Source organism: Prinia subflava, chromosome 1 (genome assembly GCF_021018805.1).
Source record: "Prinia subflava isolate CZ2003 ecotype Zambia chromosome 1, Cam_Psub_1.2, whole genome shotgun sequence".
NCBI classification, from domain to species: Eukaryota; Metazoa; Chordata; class Aves; order Passeriformes; family Cisticolidae; genus Prinia; species Prinia subflava.
Genome location: NC_086247.1, coordinates 60323219 through 60338367, shown reverse-complemented (window position 1 = coordinate 60338367; position 15149 = coordinate 60323219). Strand labels below are relative to the sequence as shown.

Below are 15149 nucleotides of genomic sequence, written 5' to 3'. Positions count from 1 at the left end.
ATCAAGCACAAAAACCTTCCTCAATGGAGCAGAAGCCTCTTCTGGCCCACCCTGGTCCTCAGAGACTGACAGGTTCCACAGCACCCTGGGGCAGTTTAGCCATTGACTTTACAAGGGCTCAAGATTTCTGCCAACCACTTCCTGCTGTTTCAAGGAAACCATGGGCAGCAGCTGCCCATTGCCAGGAGTGAGTCTTGCTGGGAAGCCTTAAGACAAGATACACCCTGTGGCTGTCTTTCCTTCAGCACTTCTCCTTTCCCTCAGCCCCAGAAATCATTTCACATGCTGGCCCCACCAGCCTCTGCAAGCTCAGGGGTTCCCAGCCCCGACCCTGGAGGCTGTGCCTGGGGAGGTCCCAGCCTCCTGTGCCCTCATCCCTTCCCTCCACACTAATATTTCTCCTCTACGGCTTTCATGTCTCTTACTTTTCCTTTTCATACCTCTCTGTCTTGCTGCTCCTCTCGTCTTCTCTACTTCCCCTCATCACCCAGTAATGGTGCTTCTCTCTCTTTTCATGACTTTCTCCATCTACTCAGCTCCATGGCAGGAGGGCCATACTGAAGCAGAGGGATGGTCTCGTTGAGTACCATCAAATCAGAGATGGTCCTTGCCTGAAAAAATAATTTCAAATAAGCAGAGCAAGATAAAGGGTGAGGGAGGATGTCTAAAAAAGGAGTGACTTCCCCAAGGCTGTCCAGCAGGGCCAAAAACAAGTCCTCTTCTCTTGCCTGTTGGACCGAGCTGTCCGTGGGGATTTGAACAAAAGTAATTTGAAAGCAAAGCGAAGTATGAGGGAGGCATATTGGAATAGAGTTCCTTAAGGAATCTTGCTGCCATGGCTGAGGAACAACTCAGTGGGCAAACCACAATGCTCCGCTAAAAAACAGTCCTGGGATGCTCTTGGCTTCAACCACATCCACCTAGGAAAACACAGCTTCCCAGCCTTGGCAAGGCAGCAACTCACAGGTTGTGCAACCAAGACACCTGAAGTGACAGCGAGGGGCAGGCATGAGCAGGTGGGATGCAGCACCACTTTCCAGGGAACCTGCACCCAGAGGAAGGCTCTGCCTGAGCTGGGAAGGGTCTTTTCACTTTCCTATGATGACCAAAGTGCTGCCATAGGATTTGCTAATGAACCCTGGGCTGGGGTGAGATCAGGTGCTTCAAATGGACTTGTCCCATCGTCTTTAGTTCAAATTGTGCAGTGCCTTGCAGACACCCACTAGGAGAGCTTTACAAAATCCCAACATAATAACCAGAGAGGAGCTCATTATATCTGTGACTCATCTGCCGGAAGCTGCAGCAAACACGGCTGCTATGCTGGGAGTCTCACTTCCAAGGGTGTGGTGACACATGCAATTACTAGACTGAGTAATCACTACTCAGTTCAGGTTTACTGTCATTACATTCTAACTTCTGATAGCAGAGCTGTGGGGGACTGCCTGTGCTAGGCCCCATAGTGGACAGACATATATATGAAATATCCCTGAGTGGACCAATTAAGACAGCAGGGCTAAGCAAGGCTCAGACACTAGCTAAAGGCCAAACATATTTTTGTACAAGTTTAGAGTTGGTGTGTAGGTAAAGTCCTCTCATAAACTGAGGGACCTGACACAAAGGAGTCAACTTGCTTTATAAAGTTCAAGAAACACAGTGACTGAACAGACCAGTGTGATGCCGAATTAGTAGTGACAGAGGTACTCAATACGCCTGTAGTTGCAGACAGCAGGTTTTCCTTTGGTGTTGTTCTGTTGTACACCTGATCAGGAAGGTCCTTAGGTTTGGTAGTGCACCACAGACTGTGACTCGAATGAGTGAATCTGGAAGGATCATGTCCCTGCCAAGGCATCTGCCCATGGGTTGCCATCACCTATGGGTTTCCATCTTGTCCATTGCTATGGGCCACCCCAGCGTGGCTGAGAAAGTGATGTCACTGCCACCGTGCTAAAAGAAAAATCATTTCTATGAACACATGACAGTGAGAGAGCCTGGGGGTTTCCTCATGTCACACTATGCCTGGGGTGAAAGGGAGGAGTTGCTCTGCAGTCTGAGCAGGGTGAGTTGTTCCCCAGCTCTACCTCTGCCACCAGAAAACATTCCCATTCATATGCAAAACTTTTAACACCCCGGGCTGACAGGGCTGCCGCTGCGCAGTTATGGCACTCAGCAACAGGGCAGGGTGCATTTCGAGCCTATCCTGCCTCCTCCGCTCTCAAAATCAACTTCTGTCTCAGCACGGCACTCATCTCTTCACTCCACCTCAAAGTTCATCTCAAAGGCTGACTGTAAAACGGAGGCGCCATTTCTGTGAATGAGATTGTTTTCGCAAGTGCAGATGCGGAAGCTGTTACCACCAAAATATTTAGGAAACTGGTGAAAGGAAACAGTCGAGCGTAGGAACAGGTTCAAGCACTCGGCTCTGGCTGCGCCCTGAGCTGTGTCCTTGCCACGATGCAGCGCTCCCAAGAAGATCTGACTGCACCCGCAGAAGAAGATGATTCCTTTGGGGAAGGTAAAGTCATCTTTTATTAAACTAATCCTTCTACTCAGAGACTGGTTACTAGCCCGGGTGGTATTTCTTGTGTAAATCTGAAGTTGTCTGTGGGCTTCAAGGTCACAGGGTGACCAGACTCTTTTTCTCCTTAGAGAATGGAGAACAAAGGGACCACAGACACAATAAAAATACTTTCAGACTGGTTCAGTAGCTTCAAGGAAGTTACTGCAGAAGAAAGCTGGGGGGACATCCAGTGTATTTTCTACAGTGGCTGCACTGTGCAAAGTAGCACATTGGGCATTCAACACAGCACAGGTGCAGCTGATGTTAAAGTAGTAGGGGCTCTTTACAGGGGCTAAAGGTGGCTTGCTACTTAAATTATCTGAGCAGAATTAGCATCCTCCTCTCCAACTGCCCCAACCTGGGATACAAAGCCAGTGTTATAATTTCTTATCCCTAAAACTGATCCTGCTGGTTCTTGATTCCCTGTTGCTTGCATCCTGTACCATGATTTACATGTGTACTGGGTGCTATCAAGTCAAAATAGCAGAAACACAGATAAGAGGGCCCAGAGGAGGAGGAAGAAGCTGGCCCATGGTGTTCAATTTCTGCTCACTGCTCCCTTTTGCTCTCGAGCCAGGGGGAGAAGTTGCTCATGCAAATCTTCTCCGGCCCCCAGCCCTCACAGTTTCTAAGGGAGTTGAAGGCACAAAGAGCTGCCTGGATCCACTCCAAAGACCGTGAACCTTTAAACTCACTTTCAGCACAGCTTCAGCAAGCCTCATTTAAACAAAGCTCAGCTGCGGTTGGTATGGAAAACTTAGCAGTGAATAGTGCCAAATCAAGTTATCTGAGCCTCAGTGAAAGGCATCAGCTCAGAAAAGAAAGCAGTCTCAATGATGTTCTCTCTATACTCAAATACATTTCTCACGTCTCTATGCCCCCACTTCTCACCCTGTATCCCAGTCTGGGCTCAGAAGGGCAATGAATTTGCAGAAAGGAGAGGTCAGTGCATTTGCATTGTGGAAGAAATCCTGATAGTCCAGGAAACACCTCATGCCAGTGGGCAAGTCAGCTGGCATTGAAAGTACCCCATCGCATTTGCTGCATCCTGCTTTCAACACAGATGGATGCTGCTTCCCAGGATAATCATCCACATGCTCTGACTTGATATGGACATTTTTAAGTGCTCTGAAGAGCCAGTTGGTTTTTAAGCTTCTTTGCTGTTTCTGAAACCTTTAGCCCATGTTCTTAATCAGAAGTGCAGAAGGGAAGGAGAGAAATGTGGGCAGGTTAGTCAACATATATATTATGTTATCTGAAGGGAATGATACACCACTTCAAAAATCTGTTCCAGCCTCTCAGCTAAGTTGTTTCTGGCAGGGCTGATCTACAAACAGCTAGAAGAGGCTCCGCTTTTCAAAGGCAGGAACATTTTAAAAACCTCTCCATGACCCTTCTTGGAGTAGGAGGTTGGAATAGATCATCTTCTGAGGTCCCACCCCACCTGAGATATCCTATGAGTCTGTGAGTTGGTGACATCCTCTTCAACTCACCTACACGTAACTGGGAACAGTTGTATCCCAGCTGCTCTCTCAGACACGGGGATTGTTGGCTCCCAAACCTGCCAGCTGGAGAGCCCAAAGAACACAGGCACAGTGCTAGACTTCCCCTTCAGCCCCCTCTCCTCTCTCTTGAATGGGTTAGCAAGGAAACATTAACTTTCTGGCTGCTATTTCTGGAGCGCTGTTGACCCTGGACAGCCCAGTGCACTCCCTCGGGCTGGGTGGGATGCGAGCGGGGAGGAGCGGGGCCCGTTTGGGTCACGGGGCAGCCCCGCCCCGCTCATGCTGCAGACTGAGGCACCAGCCAAAATTTAGTTGCAGCCAAAGCTTAGTCGCAGATTTTCAGGCCAGATGGAGGCATTTGTGAGGCACTGAACTCCCAGCTCAGTGCAAACCTCAGCTCTTAGGGCATGGGCTATTTTTTATTATTTTCCACATCCAGCTTGATTTGGAAAGTGATGATGGCAAATCTCTGTCTAGCTTTTTAACTCATCCCAAGGCTTAGCTACCCTCACAGTTAAGGACAGCTACATTTTATTTCTTCTAGCACTGATCTGTCTACTCTTTTGGAGTTAATTTCCCTCCTGTCCAGGAGAGCTAAGGTCTCACTATTGCCTGTGCATATAAAAATGTCATATAATTATCTACAGGCAATATTCAGACCACTCCTACCCTTTGCTAAGCAGACTATTATCAATTCCTTATAAAGTTTTTATATATTTATTCCTTATAAAGTTTTAATCTGTTAAACATTTTCATGGTTCTTGAGACCGGTCCCTTGGGCAATGTGGTCACCAGCATGGAGCCCAGTGCTCCAAAACTGTTAGACCAGGGACAAATCCAGAAGTGATATGATATGTTTACTCATACTTTTAAAGCATATATATATAATATATGAGGATCAGTTCAAGGATCTGCTGAATTCCTTTCAGGTTGCAGCGCCACATGAGGGTTTGCTCTTCTCAGATTTTTCTCTTTAATCCTCAAGTCTTTCAGAGTCAAATTTCTCAGGACAAAGTCAATGCTATCGTGTCAGAATGGCTTATCTCCCTTGCTCCCAGCTATCCCCATACTAAAGCCTGATGAATCATCTCACTTGTCCAGACATTATGCCATCTGCAGACTCAGTCAATCACTGTTTAAAGTTCCCTTTCAGATCACTGACATAAAAATAGTTCAATCCCATGGGGGAGAACCAATCTTTGTATGTGTTCTCTAGAAACTGGTATCCTGGATGATTTCTCAGCTGGGAAAGTATGTAAAGATCTCATGCATTACCAAGTTTTATTTCTTACTCAAGTCTGAGTACAATATCAATACAATTATTTTCTTTAAAATCCTAATGATTGCCGCTGATTGTACTCCATCTCCTTTAATTTTGCTTATATGACTTCTACATCAGCTATTCCTTGATGAGGCCAAGACCACAGCCAGGCTATTGCATTGTTAGTGACACAACATTAACTTACAGCTCTCTGAAATTCCTCTGGTGTTTCAGGTTTTCTAAAATATCAACAAGGAGTTCCTAGGATAACTCTTCTCAGAATTACAGTTTTAAATTCTCTTCTGGGAAAGATCAAGGGGGAAATATTTTCCCATTGATATAGACTGTCAGATGGCACTGATATTTTCCCACATGCAAACCAAAATATTTGTTGAAAATTTCTGTGTTTTCTTCAGTATAATTTATAATTCCACAATTTTCATTTACTAATGCTTCAATAGGCATTGTTTTTCTTTATTATACATAGAAATTGCAAGTCACAGAGCTGGGTGTGACAAAATAGGCTTGAACTATCTTCACAAAAATGCAATAGGTATTCAAAGCTTCAAAATGTTCATCCTCAAAGAAACTTTGTTAGCTCTTTCCCTTGTTTTGTAATAACAGTGACTTGCACTTGGCATGGTGCTCTCCCCTTCAGATGTTTTGCAGAGATTTTGCAAGTGACTGTGCTTAGGTTCAGTGAAGCACAACTCCCTCTCCTCTGCAGTGTGGCCAGTGTTGAACAGGGCACAGCTGTACTGTACAAAAGTTTCAAAAAGAAATTCTTTTAGCCTTTTGAAAGCACAGGAAGTGATAGGTTGAATTTCTTTTAAGTCCTACTCACTATGTTAACTCAAAGGAAGTGTCTTCAGTTACTCTTACAATTTTGTTAGGTCAAAACACCCACTTTGGGGAAAATGCTGTTTAATTTTTAGTAACTCTAAGTGCTTGAGATTCTGAAGTTATATTTCATTAAAAAGAAATCCCTTCCACTAGCACTAGGCTTCCCCTCGTCACTGCAGCCTGCAGTGATGGTGTGGATTTTTCCTGACTCTTTCTAAGAAGAGGAGCCAAGCCCAGAGAGTGAGGGAGACTTGGGCACGCGTCAGGTCTCTTGGCAGACCCTGGTTTTCCTGGGAGGAGAGCTGAGGGCTCACACGGGTGAGTGATGCCACCACAGCAGCACAGCCTCTGACTGGGGCCAGAGGCTCAGCACAGCAGAAGCTCCTAGATCAGGCAGACCCATCCATAAGCAGAATTTGCAAGCAGTCAGCAAACACAGGCAGCATATCACAGAATCATAGGATATGCTGAGTTGGAAGGGATCCATCAGGATCACCAAGTTCAGCTCCTGGCCCTGTAAAGAATACCCCCAAGAGTCACCCCATGTGCCCAAGGGCACTGTCCAAATGCTTCTTGAACTCTGCCAGGCTGTGCTGTGACCATTTTCCTGGGGAGCCTGTTCCAGTGCCCAACAACCCTCTGGGGGAAGAACCTTTTCCTGATATCCAACCTGAACGTCCCCTGACACAGCTTCATGCAGTTTCCTCAGGTCCTGTCACTGGTGACCACAGAGCAGAGATCAGTGCCTGCCCCTCCTCTTCCCTCACAAGGAAGTTGTGACTGCAGTGAGGTCTCCCCTGAATCTCCTCCAGGCTGAACAAACCAAGTGACTTCAGCCTCTCCTCATACAGCTTCCCCTCAAGGCCCTTCACCATCTTTGTTGCCCTCCTTTGGACACTCTCTAATGGCTTAATATCTTTTTTATACTGTGGCACCCAAAGCTGCCCCCAGCACTCGAGGTGAGGCTGTCCCAGAGCAGAGCAGAGCGGGACAATCCCCTCCCTTGCCCGGCTGTGATGCTGTGCCTGATGAACCCCAGGACAGGGCTGGCCCTCCTGGCTGCCCGGGCACTGCTCAGATTCAACTTGCCATTGACCAGTCCCTTTCCACAGTGCTTCTCTCCAGCCTCTCGTTCTCTAGTCTATAGACACAACCAGGGTTGCCCCATCCAAGATCCAGGATCCAGGACTTGCCCTTGCTGAACTTCTTACAGGTGGTGATTGCCCAGTCCTCTAACTTGTCAGGGTCTCTCTGCAGGGCCTCTCTGCCCTTGAGGGAATCAACAGCTCCTCCCAATTTAGTGTTGTTAGCAAACTTGCCTGGTATCCCTTTGAGAATTAGGTCCAAATATTTTGTTAGCACTGACCACCCTATCCAAACTGAGAATGCACAGGAAAAGTAGAATTAAGCTATGATTAATTGCAGATATTTTCAGGCAGCTGCTCTACACTGACCTCTCCTCACACCTCCACTTCCCACTTCCCCTGTGTATGCCCTCTGGTTGTACATGGGGTAACTATAACCTCCCTCTCAGGTCAAAGCCAACACAAAATCCCATCAGTGTTTCTAAAGAATGGGGAGGAAAACCAATGCTGTCTTTTTCATTACATTCATTAAATGTGTGCTCCAGTTCAGTAGACCAGAGCTCCATTTTAGATGGTGCACTGCACAGTGTCAGAGTCCCAGGGCCCTTTCCTTGCCCAGGACTGACATGCTGCTTGTGGCATACAGATACATTCCAGCACTGCTCCCCATCAAGGCTCCCTGGAGAACAGTAACTGCATCAAATGTTTAAGGTGTGCTTCAAAAATGCACCAGATGCCTTTACACCCTTGTAAAGCCTGTTCTTGTTTTTTATAAGAGAGAAAAGAGCTTTAGTTCTGGGGTTTGGGACTAGCTTTGAGGCTTAGCTGAAATGAAAGGTAACTGCTGTACATGGTTATGTGCACTGCCTGCACATAATGAGGTTAGAGATGTTAGAGAAAAATGAGGATAAAGCCTTGGATGTTAACTTATACTTGAGACTATTTATTCAGCAACAATTCAGGTTAAGCAACTTTTCTCTTTCCCTAAAGCAATACTAGACACTGTGATTTTCTCGGATGTACAACTGCAGTGGCTTGTCAAAACATCACACAGGTACATCCAGGTCACAGCTTGTCTGTGACCCATGGGACCAGGTTTCTTTCCATGCTGTATCTAGCCCTGCTTTGGTGAGACCCCTCAGGTATGACCCCTCCCCACAGAGTACATCAAAGTGGTGTAACTTTAAGAGAATTATGTCTTCTAAGGATACACATCCTCATGTGTAGGTATTCCAGCAGATACCTGCCTCTGAGATATACAGAGATACTGTTTTTCCTATGTTTTCACCTCAAAGAGTTTGATATGGCTACTTTTTATCCAGTATACCAGTTCCAAATATTTCAGGATCTGTTGTAAGGATGAGCAGCCACACAATGTATCAAGCATGGGAGCGTCTCTTTCCTGGCTGCTGGGAGACTGCTGATCAGGGTCCTGAAAACGTTTGCAGGTCCCACCAGCCCTGCTTGTCCTTTTGGCTTATCTCACATTCCTGGAGAAAGTGTGTGCTGTACTTCCAGCAGCCCAGAGGATGAGAAGTCCTATCACCAAGGCAACAGTGTCTGCTTCATCCAGATAGATGGATTGTAGTGAGATGTTTGGTCTGTAAACTCAGATTGAAGCACCTTTCTGCAAGAGCATGATCAGACCTATTTAATATGCAAGACAAGGATGGCAAGGAGAAAAGGGTGCTGTCTTATGGGGCAGCTTTGTTATTCCTGTTTACACTAAATGCTCCATTCACCTGCTTCTCGCAGCTGCTTCATTTTGGTTGTGTTCCATGGGCAGACACAGAGTTATGCAGACGGGGGAGAGAGCTTTTTGTGGTCAGAGGAGTCAGTGTGAGACACCCATCCCCACCCCAGGCGCCCCCACACTGACCCACCCGCAGTGCTCTGGCACTTCCAGCTGTCATGGGCAGCTGGAGGGTTATTTTTAACAGAGAATTGCACTCCATATATGAAGCAGAAAATTTTGAGCCCATGAGGCCCAAATGAAAAAAAAAAGAAAAGATTGAAATAAGAGACACTTTCTGCTTTGTTCTCTCCCTATTTTTTCATTAAAGACCTTTGATCTTTTGGTGTTTCCTTCTCCATTTCTGTAAGGCAGCTTTTTTGGTTCATATCTGTTGATGATATTTCTAGATCACTAATAATAACAACAGTGAGGGGAAAATCCAGGTCAAATAAACAAGTGGCATTTAACCAGCCCTCAGAGAAAAAAGGAAGGTATGTACAAGCCAGAGAGAAACAAACCACTGATCAGGTGTGCTTGGGGCACCTTCTAAGCTTGCAAAACAAGAGTTGCAGCAAAGGCTGAAGCAAAATTGCCTTTCTTTTCACACATTTTTCTCCTCCTGTTTTTACACAGCATCTTTATGAAGTTCCAAGAAACACAAGCTTTTTGTCGCCCAGTCCCATGATTAAATTCACAAAATAAATGTGTCTTGGCTAACGTGAGTGGGTGGCGTAAACAACTTCACCCCTTTAATAATTCGAGGCACAGCTCAGCCGCCTGTGAAATGAGCTTCCGCCTGCCTGGATGCTGAACCAAAGCCTTGTGGTTGGTGTACCATGAGTGTGACAGGAACAAAACAACCAGGTCAGGAAGTACAGAGTTAAAAGGCGAGGAGTGAAAACAGTCTCTGTGTGTGGATGAGGCGGGGAGGGAGAGGGAGAGAGTAGTCAAGCACTTGACAATGTCACAGAGGCACTGAAAAGTTGATCGTGGGAAGATTTCCCAATAGTAGGATTTCTCCTGTGTCTCAGCATTGCTTGTGGGGGTGAGGGGTGTTGTCAGGCCACACAGAATTTTAAGTGGTGTGTTGTTGATCTGGCATCCAGGGGCAGAGAAATGGTTTGAAGCAGGGGTCTGTGCTGTGAAATAGTCCCTGATATTCCTGTGTCTTTGACAACCGGAAAACAGGTGAAGCAAAACTGCTATTAAAATCCTGGGCATAAAAGACTTCAATCTGCATAACTTATGGGGGCTGGCATTGACTTAACCCTGGTTTAATTGCAGGTAGTCTGGAAGTTGGAAAGTTCAGAGATGCAAAGTTTGGAAATGATATCTTGAGTTCTAATAGTTGATTAAAAAGTTGGAAGATAAGAAGTGAAGTAGAAAGATAGGAAGCCATAGAGAGTGAGAAAATAAACTGGTATTTGGGGAAAAGCCCACTGTGACCAGCCCTTGCCTGAATAGATGGCAGGGGACAAACACAGCTGGCTGCACACAAATTGGGGCAGTTCAAATGACCTCTGTTCCAGCCTTCTCTGAGATTTAGTGTTCTAGCTCCTCAAACTGGTTACCTTATCTTCCTCTTAGTCAATAGTGAGTGTGGGTGACAAGGAGGGAGGGCAAGGGTGGAAACAAGAAGCCCCTTCAGGTGCCAGTTCAGGGCATGGAAATAGGGATGCTTCACTGCTGGAAACCCTGGGCTCTTTCACTGTCCGTGGCAGTCCCCTGGTGCCAGCCTGGCAGCAGTGGGCACAAGTGTAGCTGGTGCCTGTTGGGCTCCACAGCCCAGCATTTCCAGCCAGAGGGCATCAGGAGGCAGATCCACTGCAGGAGTTGGGTATACTCATTTTTGTGATAGCAGGTTCATCAAGGAAGCCCTGCAGCAGCTAATTACCATTGAAGTGATATTTACTTGGGTTTTGTCTCTGACCAGGATTCGGTAGCTAAGGTAACACCCACACGGGCCTGGGTGAGGTTCCCCCAGTGCACAGTGATGCATTTAGTTATGCCCCCACTAAAAGGGAAAGCTGCCTGCACTTGGTGCTGCTCTGTTGCACCATGGTGGGGGAGCTCAACACCCAGGCTGTCCCATAGCATCACTAACCAGAGCCCTGCACTGGATTTACTGCCTGTGTTGTGGCATTGCGTGAGCCTGACTACAATTAAGCACAACCCATTCTACAGAGAAGAAAAGACACTCGAAACAGCAGCTAAATAAAAGCCCAAAATCCCAGGTGAAATGACTGCCCTGGGAAGCAAACCCCAAAACTGCCCCAGACACTCAGACAGAGCTCTCTGAGGTGCCTATAGCAGTGCACACAAGGGCTTGCAAAAGCTCCTGTTTCATCACATCAAGGCTACTCCCCAGGCCAGTCCTGTCTTCCTGCCCTCCCTGTGCCCAGCCCTAGGGGAAGTGACCTGCAAGATGAGCCTTTTTACAAGTGATCCTCTCTTCATGCTGTGTAACACCAGAGTGAAAAGCCCCCAGCCCTCCTCACTCCCTGAGGAGTGCACCTACAGTTCAGGTATGGTAGCAGCTGAACGGTACCAGGAGGGGTGTCACAGTCCCCTGTGGCAGAAGAGAGAGGCACAGCCTCTCTGAGGGGCTTGGCAGGATGGCTAAAAGCTCTGTGAATATACTCAATATGTGCCATTAACACAGACATTAAATTTTCAAGGACGCCTGCAGGACCTCAGGGAGATGAGCTTATAAAATCTCTCACATGAGTCCCACGGCTTTCTCAAATTTGTGATTAAGATGCCAGTAGCTAACAAGGTTGGCCAGCATTCAGGCTCCATGGCATAAATGGAGCTTTGTTCACATCCTTCTCATTTCATGGTAGCTCAGAGCAGTGGAAGAGCTCTGTTGTGAACGTGGATATTGTCTGCAAGGCACTGTGCTCTTTTTAGCATTTGGTTGTGACTGTGTAGAAGTACAGTTTGCCAGCTGAGAGATCCTGTAAGTTTTGGAGTCCTGCTCACTGCCTTCGCACTGAGATAACAGATTTCCTTTTCTTGAGGGTCTTGGAGAAGAAATACTTTATAGATGTAGATAGATTTGAGACCAGATAGCATCTCTGAGATCCTCCTGCAAACACATGCAGGGAGTGCCACACTAGCAATCCCAGCACACACTTAACAAGAGAGGCTCTTTTTTTTTTATTGAGAGGGATGGGAATGTTGAAAAGAATCCATACAAAAATATTCTCAAAGAAAAAGAAAGCCACAGGAGGAGCAGAGCATTCCAGCACTGCTGAGCTCAGCTCTGGAGTTGGATGTTGGTAGCTTTTTTTCCCCTAATTTCCCCATTGAAACGCAGGCAGCTCAGGAGGTCCTGATGTGCTCTGCCTCTTCTGTCACTCTGGGGAGCTTCCTGCCCACTCTATTCCTGATGCCTGTTGTGAGCCAAGGAAGAGTTAGCTTAATCAGCAACACTGGCCTCTGAGTAGTGCCAAGTTGTTGTCATTAATCACTTCAAAAATCACTGCACTGAAAATAGTACACAGGGTCAGATGTTCAAAAACTGGCATGGTTCCACTGGTGTCATTTAACCTCAGCCACAAAGCCAGAACACGCCTCTAAAGAAACACTTCTTATTTGCTTTATGCATTATTTGTGAATTTTAAATCCACTCACACAAAGCTGCTCTTCACCTTTCCTGGAGGAAATAACTGCTGAGAGTGGTCAGCCACCTCCAGGTGAAGGCAGGCTGGACCAACAGGGAACCTGTATCCCCCCAGGACACGCCTGGTGGTAATGGTCTGAGAGTTTGGTCGGAGCTTCTCTGTGCTACAGACCACCCCCTCTCCCTTGGAATCTCAGTCCAAATATTTGGCAGATGCACTTGGGGCTCATTCCATTACAGAGGCAGCATGTTCACTGCGCTCCCCCGAATGGCATTTTGTGTGTGCTGCACTTGTTTTGTATTTGCTATATTTAAGCCACAGAAATATGCGCTGGTGAGGAAAAGAGGGAAGTGGTGGTATCTTGGAGGCAGGAGGGAATGAAAATCATTTCTCAAAGCTGCAGTCCTCTGTGCAGAATTTTGGCTCACAAGAAGGAAAGAGGATCACAGTCTCTGCACCAAGGACCTCGATGGGTGACCCATTGAGGGAATGATTACAACGCAACTCTGGTGTTACACTAACATAACTAAGGATAGAAATTGCTTGGAGCCTTTGCAACTGAGGACTCCTGGGTTTCTATTATGAAACTGCCCTGTTAGGGACATGCAGGAAGATAGGTGTGCAGCACTGCAGGATTCATACACAGAACTAGATTTTTAAACTTGTCTGGCATTATTTGCTCTTTTCCTTCCACCCCAGCCTTTGCAGCCTTCTTCTACCTGACCATGATTTTCCCCAGACCATGCTCATTACCCCTGCAGCTCCTCGCCTTCTTGCCATGACCTGTGGGGCTCACAGAGCAGCAGGAAGGCAGGGCCTGCCTCTACACTGCTGCTGGGGGTTGCAGCAAGGCAGGCCAAAGTCCTGCATGCTCCTGGCTTGCTCTTTCAGTCCTGGACTTAGGATACCTTTGATGTTTGCTAACATGTCCTATAGTGTCTTCCCCCAGGTAATACAATCTTTCATGATTCTTGGTCCTTCCAGGCCAGTTGTCTGCTTCATATCATGGGGTAGAGGAGAACCAGAGTGTGCTTGGGCATCTATAAAGAAATGTTTTCTTCTCCTTTGTGCTTTAGAGCTTGCCTAAAATTTGCCTCTCAAATGCAGGTGAGGGTGCAAAGGGAGTATGGAGGTGAACATAGGCTGGGGCCACATTTTAACTGTAGTCCTGATATAAGCAGCAAGTTTCAGCAGCAGGCATTACTGCTTGATAACATGGGCACAGTGCCTAAGAGAACCCCAAACAGATTCAGAATCTCAGCCTGCTGTCATGACGGATGGTGAAGGCTGGAGCAGGGAGAAAGGTCTGGGCATTTGAGAGCCAAGAAACAAGAGGCAAGAGATTACCTGATGATTCCAGAGGATCCCAGTGGGGAAACTAGGAACGTACTGCCTTTCCACAAAGCTGAATCTGTTCTTGGAAATGGTCTAACAGGGCCTTCTTGATCTTAAGCATATTGGTTGTACTGAGACAGGCAGCCCTGAGCAGGAATCTCAAATGCTGCAGACCCATGGAAAGCAATGTGTTCCACTCCCTGCACTCCTCTGGGCAGGTTGGTTTCATGGCTGTCCAGCAGCAGGACTTCAAGCCAGCCCATTCCCAGCAGCATGGATGACGTTGTCCTGCAGTCATGCTCCCAAAAAGCAGGCTGAGAGTGCCATACCTGTCACTCCAAGTCTCTGATCCCTCCTGTAGCAGCTTTGATCATCTCATAGTGTAGCTGACTTCCAGCTGTCCAGGAAAGCAAAAATTACTCTCCAGCAGTTTTTTGGGTGCCTTAACTAGAAAACAAGGAATGATTTTTGAAAACAAGAGACAGGAGAAAAATAAGGCTAGAGCTGCAGTACTAGACATGCCATCCACACACTTGGTGTGCACTTTAGAGCAGCTCAGCCAGCCCTGGTTGCTAAGCAGTCTGAGAAACTGGAATGTGCTGCACCCTCCAACCCTGCATGAACATTGCCACACAAAACCTGCTCAGAAGAGGCATCAGTGCTGATTTTGAAACAGGTTCTGGGGAAAAATATTGCAGCTGGTGGCTCCTTCATCCAAGTTATATACATGAAGATAGGTAGCGTGTGTGCTTGTGCATACACCTCCTGAACATCAAATACTGCCAGAGGCACAGGCCATTGTGGGAAGTGTTCTTGATCTGAAGGCAGCTATCTCAGACCACCACAAATGCAGCCAAGTGGGACAAAGAATAGATAAAAGAAGGATTACCTAAGAAAAGTGTTATCTCTGTGGTACATCAAAAGCTGAAGATGATTCCATTTTCTGTCTCTGGCCCTTTCCCTCTGTACCCATAGCTGTTCCTTGTCATACCAAGTGTGTCCTGACCCCCATGCCACAGGACACAACCACACCATTGTGCTTCAGTCATTCCCAAAGATCCAGCTGTGCTGAGCATCTGGCCAAAAGTCCCAAACGGAATTTGTTCCTGAATCACTGCAGAAGATCAGCACTGGTAACTTCTCCCCACAAAGTGCCCCAGAGCAGCAAGTGGAAAGACTTGCAAAAGCACCATCATGAGAAA

The 15149-nt window shown here is 46.9% G+C and overlaps 1 protein-coding gene across 3 annotated transcripts in view; it reads left to right on the top strand.

Moving 5' to 3' along the window:
• Nucleotides 1-2228: 2228 nt before the first annotated feature.
• RIPOR2 (RHO family interacting cell polarization regulator 2) overlaps nt 2229-15149 on the top strand; it is a 71058-nt gene continuing 58137 nt past the window's right edge. For 2 of the 3 annotated variants that reach the window (XM_063397777.1, XM_063397791.1), the window contains exon 1: nt 2238-2512. In XM_063397777.1, coding sequence (XP_063253847.1) covers nt 2452-2512 — 61 coding nt within the window. In that variant the 5' untranslated portion in view covers nt 2238-2451. Of the gene's footprint in view, nt 2513-15149 lie in introns of all 3 variants that reach the window. The other variant, XM_063397801.1, reaches the window with a different exon arrangement.